At 41.9% G+C, this 15,273-nt stretch overlaps 1 protein-coding gene across 4 annotated transcripts in view; it reads right to left on the bottom strand.

Annotated features, from left to right (window-relative positions):
- The window catches only part of LOC111571649 (SH2 domain-containing adapter protein F-like), a 101,027-nt gene extending 93,889 nt beyond the window's left edge, over positions 1-7,138 (bottom strand). For 2 of the 4 annotated variants that reach the window (XM_023274905.3, XM_023274907.3), the window contains exon 1: positions 6,389-7,137. In XM_023274905.3, coding sequence (XP_023130673.2) covers positions 6,389-6,823 — 435 coding nt within the window. In that variant the 5' untranslated portion in view covers positions 6,824-7,137. Of the gene's footprint in view, positions 1-6,388 lie in introns of all 4 variants that reach the window. The other 2 variants (XM_055010417.1, XM_023274908.3) reach the window with 2 other exon arrangements.
- Between the last annotated feature and the right edge of the window lie 8,135 nt (positions 7,139-15,273).

Here is a 15,273-nt window from a genome sequence, read left to right on the forward strand (position 1 = left end):
GTAAGGATGTCTTGATTGAGCTCTGTGGCCTCAGATAGCCTCTGTATGGTGAGGATGCACTGAGATCCCAACACGTCACCGACACTGACAATAGAGCTAGGGTGGAGTCCCACACCGGTGCCATTACTACGTGGCTTCTCATCTCTCTGAGCAGGACAGCAAAAGGCGAGAAAAGCTATATTAGGAAGGGTGACGGACAATCATCAGTGTGTTTCCACACAACAGCCATGTGCCATCACTATTTGTCACTATTTCTGACATCTAGATTGCTCAAGTCGAAACAGCCAAGAGCATTAACACTGGTTATATTTTAGCAAACAAGCAGCAGCCAGAATACTCAGCCTACACAGAGGGGCGAGTGCAGACTTGTCAAGTTAAAAAGGGAATGTCACAAGTTGTAAACACTTCCTGTCAGGAAGGGAGCACTTCCTTAATCCTGGAGCAACCAAGCCATTCCTTATTTTCCACCAAACAACTGCAGATAGTGATTTGCTTCGCCCGATATTCTTATCACTCTAACGGCCAACAATTGTACCAAATCTTAACTTCAAGAAACAAAATGAGTAAAATATTAGCCAGTGTCAGTAAATGATAAATCTAAGCAGCCCTCCAACAGATTTAAAATTATTCACTAGAATCATTTCACATTCCCACAATGCATGAAATGAAAGTCTGGAATCCCACTAAGAAGAAATGGAAGACTTCAGCTTCCTGGTGGGCACTCAGATCACAGGACAGCTCTGTTTGCAAGATGGAAGTCTGTCTGCCTCCTGGAGTGTAACACAAAAACAACAACATGCACTCACGCAGGAGATAAAAACACAAATCGGTTTCTACCCCTTTGACCTCAACATCAAACTGTATTTTTATGCAAAATTAACTATTTGGATACAGCTGAAATTTACTTAGATTGTAATAAGACAGGGTAGAGCGAGTGAATTTGCAAACACAAAGCAAAAAAAGCCACTGCTTCCTGCAGATTCTCCCTTTGTGTCTCAGATGACATGCAAACTCATTTGTTTCCATTTAATGTGTGTGTGACGATCTGCCTGCAGACAAGGGCTCCCTCCTTCTAGACTCAGCTACACACACTGTCATTAAACAAAACAGAGCCATGTGTCTACAACTCCCCAGCGGCCAGAGCTGCAGCACTAGTCTGCAGGCTAATTGTGACCTAGTGGAATCATGCGACTGCTGTTCCGGCGCAAAGCTAGAAAAAGCAAATCGAGCAACAAACACAACAGACTCCGTCGGGACTCTTTAAACTGGGAAGAGGGCTCCCAGATGGAGGGGAAAAAGAAAATAAGCAAAAAATGGCTAAAGGCCATCATTTCCAAGACCTATAACTTTCATGCACATGTAGTGATACGGTTGTATATAACACTTAACCATGAATGGTTATTACAGGACCATGATGTAAATGTAATAGGATTTGTGGATTCACCAAAATGATATCTTGATGAAAAGCCAAACCTTTATGTGCTCAATTGAATAACCATTGCATTATGGCTTCCAGCGCATCTTCCACTACAACTTGACTTCATAGTGTTTCAGCAGAGGCGGGGCTTAAACCAGTATGCTATTCGGCTCTGTGCTCCTTCCTTCCTTTCAAAGCGCCCTTCCAGGATTCTTGTTCAGGACAGGAATGCATTGTAATGTTCTTTTGTTACTGACAGTAAAGCATAGGAAAAACTGTGCAATATGTTTGGAATGGAAGGAACAATTCAGGACAGTGGATAATTAAAATTGAGGATTGTGTAGTCTTGAGATGGTGAGGGGGACTTTTAGAAAATGCTTTGAATGCTTAAAATAGTTCAGGAAATGCATGACATTTTTTGACACCTCCGTGGACAGTGGCATGACATGCCAACAATATCACAGTCCAGACTTAACTGAGGCGAGTCAGAGAAGTCTGGCACAAACACACCGGCTTGGATATTTTACACAATTCATCATAATTATCAAAATAATTATGTCCTTACTTGAAGATATGAGTCACTATGTGCTCACCACTACTGAGCATGATTATGAAAAACAACAGCTGCAAATTCCAAGACATGCACAACACAGCTTTTACACCAATCTGTTGATCATTTTAACCTGGGCATAAAGTGGTCACAGCAATGGAAATCATGATTAGTGCAGCTACACATCATTCCTATTGTCTATTCATTCAGCTTGAATTATTAAAACATTCACAGTCACGGCCTTTTAAAAAAATATGATTTCAGTGGAAGGAGCACAGATAAACAATCTATGACAGAGTAGAGCAGCAAGGCTACAACCTGCACTACCCCAACATCCAGTCTGGCCTGCTATCAAGCCTCACCAGCCTCTGTCTGATACAAAAAGGTAAAGGACTGCAAGTAAAAGGGGTGTTATAACAAAACATGATGGGCTCTCATGTTTTCATCCATTTTCTGGCTCCCTGAAGAAAAGCACTCTCACAGACCCAGGTGATATTGACGTTTGTGCTTGACATTTCTTCTATCACTGGCAGAGATGAGAGCGTGAAAGGCCGGAGGGATGAATTTATAAAACTCCACCGATGTCTGGAGTGCCAGGGTGAAAGGCTAAGCGAAGATATTCAGGGTGTGGGGAAATGAAGCTGAGTGGAGTTTAGCCATGCACTACGGCAGGCCAGTCAAACAAGCTTGCTCTACCCACGCTGGAAGAATGTAGGTGGAAGGTGGTGCACCTGGTGAGGGGGTGTAATTACGCTCTTTCACAATCTGCCGAGCACGATCTCAAGTTCTGATCTTTACACATCCAAATGGACTGAAAAACATGCAGAAGACGAAAAAGGAAGGAAGCAGAGACGCAGGTCTGGCAGAAATTGTATGAACTGCTATTCAATGAACTTTTTAAAAAATATTTTGAGACACTGCGATACATGTTTCAGAAATATTGTATTCACAACAATGTGTTAGATAAACAATTTTTAAGCTACTCTGCAAACTTACAAACAAATCCATACGGGATCAAAAACATAGCATTCTTGTAGGATGTAACAATAGTTTTCCACCTCCGGCATAATCAATTGAAATGCTGAGACAGGGCTTGTAAAACGGTGCACATAAGTAAAATAAGCACCGAGGAAATCTGTCGATCCAGATGCTTCTGTTGGCTGAACAACAACTGTCTGTGAATCCAACTGTGTGCTTCTATAGATAGATATGCAAGCTGGCTCACGGGATCACTGAGTCAAAGGGACCCCGAGCCCTGAAGGCAGCCAAAGTTAGATTGGAACAGCAGTTTCCCAGGTGCACAAACAGATACTGGTGATGACGGGCGGCGCTTCAGAGGGAGGCTGCAGCTTGTCAGCCCCGTGCTACTGCTTTTGTTTACACATTTTCAAGTGGAGCCCGTCATCACTTTTGGGTGTCCTTGAGAGAAGTTAGGTTAGTGCTGAGTAGAGCGATGAGCTGGGAGATGAGGCCTTTAATTAGCTCCAAGGCGGGATGATAATTGATCATCACTCTGAACGCGCTCTACCATGAAGGGCTCGGCATCATTAAAAACAAAACGCATCACAATACCTTGAAAACTACAAACTGTAAGTAACCCTCCCTGATCTACATCAAAATCAAGCTCCATATGAAAACTGGAACTCTAAGTGAGAGTGAAAGGAACACAGAACTGGAACAATGTGGGATTAAGCTGGACAACTGTGAAACTGTATAAATTAAAAAAAAAAAAAAAAGTACAGTATATCACTGAATGAATCTTGCTTTTTACCCCCAAATAGAGGCTGGTGAATAGAAATGGCCTGAGCAAAATTCCCTTCATCCTGATATTGGCATTTCAGGCATTAGGTAAGCAGTGATTTAATTAGCATTCATGAGTCAGGTAATTAAAACATCAATGTAACCAAGCAATGCTGTTAAGACACTTGTGCGCTCTTTACTCAGTCTCTCAGCAGTCAGCCTTTAGTCTGTGCAGTTAGAAAAACAACTGTCACACTGATGTGTGTGTGAGACTATGTGCTACAAGCTAGAAATATATTTATTCTGTTTTAATCGTTGACCATGTATCCCTATTCATTTAAGGTTAAACGGTGCCTCAGGAAAGTAGCTATGAAATAGTTTTGTAATGAAGCATCCACAAACAAGAACAAAACCCGCCTTCAACCTTTTAGCACTGGCCTGAAAGGACAGTATGTCACCGTGTGCAAACAGCATATCCTCCTACAGAGATTGTTCTGTCTATATTGCGGACAGTTCTTCATTAACAGCACCTTTAAAATCTTCACCTAGAGAGTCCCTCTAACAAGGATTTACAAACAATTATCATGTCCAGCCACAGTCCAGGAGAAAATCCTCTGCTTCCAGACAAACTGTAATCCTGACAAAAGGGTGAATACAAAGCCTCAAAACACTCTGAAGCAGTTACTAAGCAGTGACATATCTGAGGGTTTTTTTTCCTCTGAAGTTCTCATCTGCTATTTAAAAAAAAAATATATATGTATATATATATATTTATATATATATATATATATATATATATATATATATATATATATATATATATATATATATATATATATATACATATATATGTAGTGATACATACTTGTCTACTTGTTTTCATTTTTGATGGGAAATTGCAAACTAACTAAATGTGACAAAGGCTACAAGACGACATGTTTTTGGGAGGTATTCCTGCTGCATCATCTCACTTCCCTCTCCACTAGTACACCCTTTTTATTTAACCTTCATCAGCTGACAAGAAACCCTTAAAACCTTCTCTCGACATATTGCCTAAGCCCACCAGCTGTCAGGACTGATTTAGCGCGTCCATAACATCATTCATACTGCAGGGTGTGAGGTACTCAGTCCATACTATGCAATCAACTGCCTGTCTCTTAAAGCCATGTGCACACAGAGAAAGAGAGCAGGCGTAGACACAACTGTATTTCTGACTTGGAGAGATCCAAATATGCTTCAATTAACAAGAGACGACTATAGTCTGTTTGATCAGCTTGAACAGCTGCACTGGCTGGGTGAAAATTGTACATTTTGGTTTCCGGCTTGTTTAACCGATAACACATATCTGCCTGATTCTTAACCCTGCATACCAAGTTCATGAATGTTGCCAAAAATTGAGGCTGACAGTGTGAGAAAACAAACACTGCAACAGAATATCATTTTATGAGCTTCAGTTGGTTCCTGATATCTGTGTGGTTGATATATGGGAAATGCAGATGACAGTAACGGCTGTGTTTTGTGTCATCAAAAACAAAAGTGCAGTATTCCTGCGTGCAACACTCTCATGACAGGTTGCAGACATTGTGGAATATAAATAAAAGTGTTGAACGAAAACCAACTGTGAACTCGCCACATGTCACGAGACAGGTGCGAATGCAAACACAAGTGGAGGAGGAAGTAACACAGAGGTGAAATCAAGAGGACCACAAAAATGTGAGAACACAGCCGTGACTGTGGCATGATCTGAGTGAGCGGACAGTGTGTATTTTCACAGGGCTATGCTTTCTCTGCACTGTTAATGAGCTATGCAGACACTGAAAACATTCCTCAGCTGGATTATAGCCCTCATACAGCATGTCCTCAAGCTCGCAGACACCGAACATCTCAGCTTTCTCCAAATGAACCCAGTGTATGGATTCCTGAGAAGCCTGACATGACAGCATGCTCCAAGGCACAACCTGCATGTCTGCCATCTGTCTCCACATTCACTTTGTTAAAAAAGCAAAGGGTGCGAGGTTTGTGCTGGCTCAGAGAACAGTGCCAAGCCGGGATCAAATTAGAGCCATATATCCATAAACTCATCACAAGTAATTTCCCCTCAAGGGAGCAGGCATCACTGCAATGAACATTCACTAAATTGATCTGTCTAGTTAAATAAGATTAGATTAAGGTTAAATTAGAGGCACTGGGATAAGTCTAGATCACATTGTTGCTTGGGAATGAGCTGCAGATACAGATGGGGCGCAAGCGGAGTTAGTTTGCCTGCACTTTAACTCTCCAAAAGTGAGCAGTAGACACAAGTTTTGAACGTTTAAGGAATATGAGCTCATACATTGAGTTGTGTGTTGTACAGGACAGAGCCTGTTCCCTCAGCAGCACTCCCTGTAGTGCAGGTTAGATATTAGACGGAGGTGGATGTCGCAACTCATGTGGGCAGCCGTTGTGTGGTTGTAACAAGTTCTGCCGGTTGGAGAGATTCAGTTTTTACCGGAGTAGGTCAAGTGCTACGTAAACAGACCTGGTTTTATATTAGAAAAGTGGCAGCCGGGCCGTTTAATGGGAAACAACTGTAATTAAGTGGTTTAATTTTAAACAAAAAAAACATGGTTGAATTGAAATGTTAGCGTGTGTGAGAAGAGTAAAGTTGTTATTCTCTAATGTTTGGACCAAACTTCACCCACCTTCTCCTTGTTGTCGTGGTCGGAAGGAGGTGAAGTGGGAGATTTAACACTCCCTACAGCTACAGCCTGGGTGACCGTGACACCCCCTCCCGGAGCCGGGCTGCTCTTTTCGATGGTTTCCACCTTGATAAGTCGGTGCTTTGGTGACACATACTTGATATCCGGCGACCCCACAGTGTTCAAACTCGAGCCGAATGAAATATTTCCGCCTGGAATGTACGGGTCCTCGAAGTCTAGCTCCTTCTGTAGTTTGTAAGCAGCGAGGATGTCCGGTTGAGCGGGGCTCGGGGGAAAGGTGGCCCCGGAGCTCGTCTGTTGGTAGCCAGGCGCTCCGGGCACACCGGTGTGACAGTGTCTGTAGTCCGGTTTCGGAGGCGCCGGTGGGGGTGCTTTGGTAGTTTTGAATCCTAGGTGCTCCTTGAACCACTTGGCCATGCTGCCAGTGCATCGCTCACAAGTCAATGAATGTAGTTTAGTTCCAGCTTTCCTGCTCTCCAGCTCCGGGCTCGTCTCAGCGGGATCCTCGGGTCACGCGCGGGGCCAGTAGAACCGGGTCGCACGGCGCCGGTCTCGTGCGACTCTGACCGGTCCGAGGAGGAGGAGTGCGCGAGACGGCGGAGAGCAGCCACGGGCACTTTCTGATCTGCTCCGCCGCAACTCTGTCACTGTCACACACACTCACACACACACACACACACACGCCGCTGCCGCTCTTCGCTGCTCGGCTGCGATCCACGTCAGGTTTCCAGACTACGCAACATGGGAGCGCTTGTGCAAGAGGAACACACGCCCCCCCACCTCTGAAACACACACACACACAACCTGCCCTCCCTACCTGAGAACATTCACTGCCACCTACCGGACGCGTGAAACTTCGCTCGATCACAGCTGCATGGAGGCGTTCACGTTTCATTGGACACAGACCCCCCATCTGATGGGACTTCTGGCATCATTATATGCAAAATTATGGAACACGCTAGAGGTGGTGATGGCAGCAATGGAAGTATAAAGGAAAGTTTGTTTAGGATGCAAGTAAAATGGATCCATCAAAAATGATGATGATCACATCCCATTTTTCTACAAAGTAATCTAAATTCTACTCTATGTCCAGATGTATACACTATATAAAAAAAATAAGCATTAGAACTCAATCTCTTAAATGTCCTTCAGGTACACATATTTCCTCCCCAATAAGACTCGAGGGTAAAGTGTCCTTTGCTCATTCTCAGTGCTCTCATGTCCAGATGGCCATTGCAGAGTGTTTTAATTGCAAATTGCATTGCAAATGACCAGTGGAGAGGATGCCGGAGTCTATATTAACACTAGGCCCTGTCCTTGCTAAGTCCATTACACAAATCCATTAGAAGAGGAGGAGATTTGTTCAACACAACAATGCAAGAGGACATTTTTCTCCAAGGTGTCTTTCAATCTCTTTGACGGATAGGGTTGTGGGTTCACATGCTAATTGTCTTTGCAGAGGACAGATTTAAAAAAAAAAAACATTTCCCCTCCCAGAGACATACTCCAGCAACAGTCTGCATTAACAGGAGTCATGGCTGCAGCGCAGTGGGTTTTTATGAAGCAATATTTCTTTTTAATAACAGCACACACACAGCCTTGAGCAAGTCACAGTGTACAGATCAGAGTTTAACCCTGGCAGGCCCCTGGGAGAGGCAGCTCCATGCTCTAGAGATCAAAACAAAATCTATTATATCTGTCCTGAAATGCTGCCATTGCTGCACTTTGGGTTTGCCGAGAAATTGGACCAGTGTAATTTTCCCTGCGCTTTATAGGAATAATTTCTTTTTGCAGTCGAGACATTAATCTGATTAACTAGTGTATTATACATAAAAGCTTTAAAAGACGAGGGAATGGGTTCAGATGCTCCTTTGTTTATTGCAACACTGGTCTTTTGTTGTTGCCTGCTCTGGGAAATACAATATCTAAGGCTGTATGTATGCGCTGTAAGTGGAACCTCAGTGCTGTATTTACCTGCACACATGGTGTAATATAAATATTACTGGTGATGCAGGGTAATAACTTGTCTCAGGCTGTAGGTATTAGAGGATCTATAGTGGGCAGGAGCAGGTGTGTCATTTAGGTTACAGAGCCTGACTCACATTACAGATCTTTTATTGCATTGCTGCAATTGCATTCACCAATTTCCTTCAGCTGCCATCACAGACACCCTTTAAAATGCAAATCCTGTAATCCAGCACCTCATGGGATACAAATAGTCTCTTAAGGAGCCTATGCAGGCAGTGCTTGCCAAGCAGAATTTATGTTGAAATGTATGGGATTCTGCTTAAGCTATCATATTTCAAACAAAATCAGAGGTGCCGGTGGGGTATTAACACAAATTGTTGATGCTTCTCACCAGTTTAAAGACACTCAAAAACATTAGGAAGGGACAACAATGAGACTCCAAGTGAGTGACTCGAGTCAGGATCTTCACAAAGTTGGAGATGTGCGCTTGTCCACTGTGCCATTTAATTTGGAAAATCATCAGTAATTGCTGTAGTCCTTTGAAACTGTGTATCCTGTTACTGTCCATCCTTTTCGGCTTAATAAACAACAGAGAAATTAACAAAAAGCAACTTGCAAGTTCCAAGCAAACCTTCTTTACATTTGTGTGCTAGTGATAGGGACGTTGGCATGTATATAGCAGGAACTTCATTTAAAAAGGCATGAAATTTACAGAGCTCAGGCATGATGACAGCTTAGGTTTGCTATAGGTGATGCTAATGCCTTCAGCGGGTACTGCTGACAGCTCAGATGTTTGACATGCTGTGCTAGACATATGACAAGTTTGCTTTACTCTTTAAGGCAGTTGGCTGTGAAATGATTCCACAGCAGGATGAGTTGGTGCTATGATGAGGGTTAAAAATAATGATGTGCAGCATATACCAACCCTATATTTTAGGGTATTTTAGTCCTAGAAATGGTTTCTAACTGAAATATGTGGATAGGTATTCTGTAATTTTTGTTTTTTAAAGATTTATGCATTTTAACCCTGCATTTTGCAGTCGAAATTAAGATTGGCAACTGGTTACTGGATGCCCTAATCTCTCTGGTTTCACTGTTGTAATGCCATGTTTTCTTGCCTCAGCAATTCGACAATAGCTGCTCACTACTTTGTGTGAAGTGCCTCAGAATGTCAAAATACTTCAGCAATATAGTATTCATGTGCCGTATTACTCCTCATTACATTGCCTGACTGGAGTGAAAGTGCCAACAGGACATTTTACAGCTTAAAGTTTCTCCTCTTGGGTTTTAAAACCGACCGATACACCCGTTCACTTTTGAATTTTTCAGCTGCAGCTGTGTCAAATGAAGCAGCTGAAAAGAAATGACTGGGTGTGGAAAAAATGCTGAGCAAAGAACTTTGTACAAATATGTTTGTTTATGTTCATTTTGTCTCATACATTCTCGGAGGTTCCAAGCCAAATTCTAGAGGATAAGAAAACAGTTTAAAATAAGAATTCTAATTAAATTTGACTGCTGTCATCTAAAAATAAATTTAGCTACTGTTGATGTATTAACTTGCCAAAATCTCAACATGGCAGTGTGTGGTAACACCAAGTGATCTCTCTCATTTCTTTTCCTTTCCCTGTCCTACATGCCCACATTACACCCACTGGTACATAAATACATACACATCGACACATTTATTCTCAGCACCATAAGTTACTAAAATGTATTACATTTTTAATGCGATTTCAATTCCACTCAGCTCCTGTAATTCTTGTCTGGTGAACACTATATCCACACTCCAGTCCAGTCCGGGTCTCCATGGAAACATGCTTAAGTGATCCAAGCAGTTGCTGGACATTCAAAGAATGATGTGTGTATTGCATCAGATGCTTTTTCTCCCTGTCATTTAAGCAGGTGACTTTTGATTTGGTTCTTCAGACTGAGAGAGGTTGGAACATTTTATTTGTGAAGGTGTAACAGTCTCCTGTCTGTCAGCAACTGTATCACCAGGTCCTCAAGCAAGGAAATCAATATCTAATTGCTCAAGTAGACAGCAAAAGACTGTGGAAGCACAGTGAAGCTCCCAGTGTGAATGTACTGCAGGACACAGTCTGAACGTGAGGTGAAGCAGCTGCTTATAAACAGGAAGTATGCTTAACAAAACTTCCTGCATTATTGAAAGCCAGATAAACAGCTGTTTCACCCAGTGTAAATCCAGTGTAGCTTCTAATTTGTTGGAATAAAGGGACGAAAAAGGAGCCACTATCCACCTGTATGCATTGGTAGATGCTTATCATTATGAAGATGTCCGTTGGTACAGATTGCCACAAATTTGCCATAACATATAAAACCACTGACAAGTGAAGTGAATGGCATTGATTATCTTGTCACAATGGCACCTATCAAGTGGTGGGATATACTCGGTAGGAATACAGGGTGAACATCAAGTTAGGATCTACTAGGTTAGTGTTTCAATGTCCAAGAGGGATATCTAACAGATTGTATCATGTGTCCATGGATTAAAACAGCGACATTAGCACCGATATCATATTTGGTGTTGGTGGGCGATGGATAAGTGGTTAAGGAAAGTTGGGGGTTCAAGCCCCAGTTATGCGAAGCTGTCATGTTGCTCCCTTTAGCAACCCTGTTTGGTCTACCATAGTGTCACTTACAGTCCAGTCTGACCCCAGCTTTTAAACAATCTGGAAAACGTGTAAAGGCAAAATTTCCCCTTACAGGATGAAATAAGGGTATCTAAAAACAAACAAACAAAAAACAACACCAACACAACAGTCAGGTCTGGAAACTGATGTGATGGAAATAATTATTGGCTGAATGACTGGGTCAGAGCATCTAATGAAACGACAGGTCTTCTGGGGTGTTTCCAGTATGCAGTGGTTAGTCACGACCAAAAGTGGTCCCAGGAAGGCCAACAGTGAACCTGTGTCAGTGTCATGGGAGGGCAAGGCACACTGATGTACTGATGTGGGTAGTAAAATCCCACAGAAGACCTCCTGTGGCACACATTGCTGAAAACCTTACTGCTGCTGCGATGGATTGATGTCAGAACAGACTTCATTTGGGGTTTCATAGCTGCAGATTGGTCAAACTAACCCCTGTCTTTCAGGGAAATCACCTACAGTGGGCACATGAGTGGCAGAAATGGACCATGAAACAATGGAAGAAGCTGGCCCAGTCTGATGAATCACGCTGTTCATTTTTCATCATGTGGACTGTTGGGTGTGAGATGAGAAACGACAACAGGATGCATTATGGGAAGAGGGCATCCCAGCAGGGTGTGATGCTTGAGGCAATATTCTGCTGGGGAACCTTGGGTGCTGGGATTCATGTGGATGTTTCTTTAAAAAGAGAACAAAAGGTTCAAGGTGTTGACTTGCTCTCCAAATTCCCCAGATCTCAGTCTGATTGATCATCTGTAAGATGTACTAGAAAAACAAATCAGGCCCATGGAGACTCCACCTCCCAACTTATCAGACATGAAGGAGCTGCTGCTGCCATCTTGGTGCCTGATACCACAGAGCACCTTTATCATATCAGTTTCCAAAGCAGACCAGAGGTTTTGTGGACTCTCAGTCTGTCAGAGCTGTTTTGGCAGTGCATTGTGGGCTGAGACAACATCAGACAGTCCTGTAGATGATTAGTGTAAGTCACATTCCAAGTAAATAGCATCCAGATCACCAATGTCAGTTTTTAATCACAAATTGTACACAGCTGCACTCTATCAACACTTCTACGTCATGATGTAAGCGGACAGTTAAATAACTAATGGTTCTGTAAAGTATTTATGCTTGTCTGCCATGTTACACTTGGAACTGTGTGTGTGACATTTAAGGACACAAATTGCATCACCCACACAAATGGAGGAGGTAGATATGAAATTGATAAAACATACACAGAAGAGTACAGAGCACTGTGTAATATTACACCTGCTGTGCCTGAAAAGAAATACTACTCTGCAGGGTTCCATCGCTTGTGGTTGAGACTGTGTCTGTGTGTGTCAGTCCCCCCACCCATTTCTTCAGTCTGACGGCCCAGCTTTGTTTGCTTTCCCATGCCTGTCAATCAAAGTGCAGGCTGGGAGCTTAAAAGCTACCTCCTTCAGCATCTCAACCAGCAAGAGTAGACGTCACCTTGGTTTTGTTGTTAGAAACAGGCCCGTCGCTGCAAAGATGAACTGAGGTATTAATTGATGCCTTCTCTACATTAAGGCAGTCATTAATTCTTCTAATAATTACTAATCTAATTATATTTGGGCCTTCCCCATCTGTGAAGACACAGGTGTGCATATAATTTATATGAGCTAAATGTATGTCACATTTAGTTCTTATTACAGACTTTAATGGTGACAGTGGAAACAGAGTTCAGAAATCTGACCTCTATTTAGTGGAGCCTTATATGCGTTTTCTCCCTCATTCATTAAAATAACACAATTAGCACTCTGAAAGACAGTGATAGAAGCAGTACATGGATCTTTTACTTTACTAAATATGCCATTAGCATAATGTAAAAGTTATCAGTTACTATATTTACCCTAATGAAAGTCCTACATAGCAAACTCTGTTAGAATCAAAATGTACAGCAGTGTTTGTAGTAAAATACGATTCAGCATCCATAGCTGAGGTAAAATAGAGTGTCATTAAGTGCACTATTTGACTATTATCACTGATGCATTAACCTATTGGCCAGTTTTTCATGTTTTAAGAGGTTAAGTATGGAGCTCATTTGAATTACAGTGTATATTGTTGGGTATTAAGGTAAACAGTGGGAAGTGAAAAGCCGATGTTCATTTCAGAATGTCTTCATCTTTTGTATTTTTGCTTCAATCACAGCGGCCCACGAGCTGCAACTCCAGAAGTTTGAGCAAAGCCTGACAACTCATGTTATCCCAGGATGATCTAACAATGCTAAAAGAGCTTCTTGTCATGTTAGGAATCTTTGACCTTTGTAATCCTCAACTGACCTCATAAAAGTTCACTGGATTTGAGGTCATTTGACTGACCATGACAGTCAGTGCTCTCTTATTCCTCAGAGCTTGTGTTTGGACTCATTTTCCAGCGACAGTGTGAATCTTTCTCCACAAAGATGCAAACCAGAGGGTTGATCATGTCTCTGAAGAATGAAGTGGAACTTAGCCTTGGTCAAGGTTGAGTCAGTTTGCTACAGGTGTCTGACTCAAAAGTACCATTACACCTCCATACTTGAATGTTCTCTCAACCATATTTTATATGGAGATAAAATCTTTAGCTGAAGTTCAGGAGCAGGACCTACCTCAATCACTCTCCTTCCTGTCATATGTCTGTACATACCACTCTGCCCTTCCCACTTGTTCGTTCTCACTTGTCATGCCCTACCCTTCCTCCTTTTACTTCTGCCTCCACTTCCTGTCTTCTTCTTTTCCTGGGGGGTCCGCCGGCACAGGGGCCACCACTGATCCCTGACTAAGCATTCCCCCAAAACCGCATCAGTTTAACTCAGCCATCACCAAACATAACATTGACATCCAATAAACAATCAAGCTTCAATTTGACGGCATGACCCTTGCTAGTGAATGTGGAATTGATACACAGCAGTATCCTCCTGTTACTGTCAGAAATCTCCAACTTGGATTCATCATAAAAAGATATTTTTTCCAGCCATCCACTGTGAAACACCGTTTTGTCTTAGCTCACCCAAGCGTTGAGCCTTGTTTCGCCTCCTGAGAAGTCGTCCTCTGAGAACTCAACTAGGCAGCCTTCTTTTGACAGGAGTTTTGTTGATTGGAGCGTTTGGTTCTTTATTTAGCAAATTCTATGATAAAATTACTTTTCTCTTTTTTAGTGAACCAAGCTTAATGTATTGATCTACCGATGCCGTATTCACTTTTGGTCTGCCTAATTGGGCCATGCAATGCCCTCTTTAAAAACAGTCTAGTTGAGATTTAAGATTGTTTAGAATGACTTAGTTCCGATGTCATGTTTCCCACTATCACAGTAATATCTAGTGAGTAATGTTCTAGTGGAAACGTGATTCACAGCCATAATTCTAACAGGTGAACAACAGCTGCAGGTTGATTTACTATGACAAAGCTCCGATGAGTCAATCAAATCCACTTGAGTCATTTGAGCGCTGCTTCAGTGGAAAGACACATCTCACAGAAATATCAACTTTGAATCAAATGTCCTTAAACTTTATTGCTGACTTATAAATAGTGCTGAAATTGAAATTTTTCTTTTTCATTTTAAACATCCTGTTCTGCTTTAAAATGTTTATAAATCCTTAAACATTCTGATTTCGGATTTGAATGAATGGTTTTGAGATGTGGTTTGAGACCCTGCTTTTCATTTATACATAACCAATCTTTGCTAGTGACTAAACAGTCAGAACAGAAGCATCCATGGAGTAAAAAATGCATTTTCTCCTGAAATGTAGGAGTAGGAGACATATTACTCAGTTTGACATGGATGTTAAATGTTAATCACATGCATGTTCAATACCAATAAATACTAAAAAATGTTCTCGTGTGAATTGTTAAAGAGAATAAACATAAGTCCATGCATGTGTGTTCACATACCCAGAACAATGATATAACCTGAGACTAATCCATTTCTTTTTCAGGCATTGATTCTACTGACACTACTATTGATGCATAGAACAAGACTTGGTATTGGTGGTATTGATACTTTAGATATTGATCCTTCTACCCGTACAGCAGGGAGCACCGCTTTCATACTGATTTGTAAACAGAAACAGTAATTCCATTTGTATTCCTCAGATCAAATCATTCTAGTTCCACTGCTCTTTTTTCCCTTCAGAAGCATTACTGTGTCTATCTCAGCTGATAAAGTTTAAATTCATAGTCTGCCGCGGTTGTGGTGAGTAATCACATTGCAGTGCTTGTCTGAGCTTTCGCG

The sequence above is a fragment of the Amphiprion ocellaris genome, chromosome 1, assembly GCF_022539595.1.
Source record: "Amphiprion ocellaris isolate individual 3 ecotype Okinawa chromosome 1, ASM2253959v1, whole genome shotgun sequence".
Lineage (NCBI taxonomy): Eukaryota > Metazoa > Chordata > Actinopteri > Pomacentridae > Amphiprion > Amphiprion ocellaris.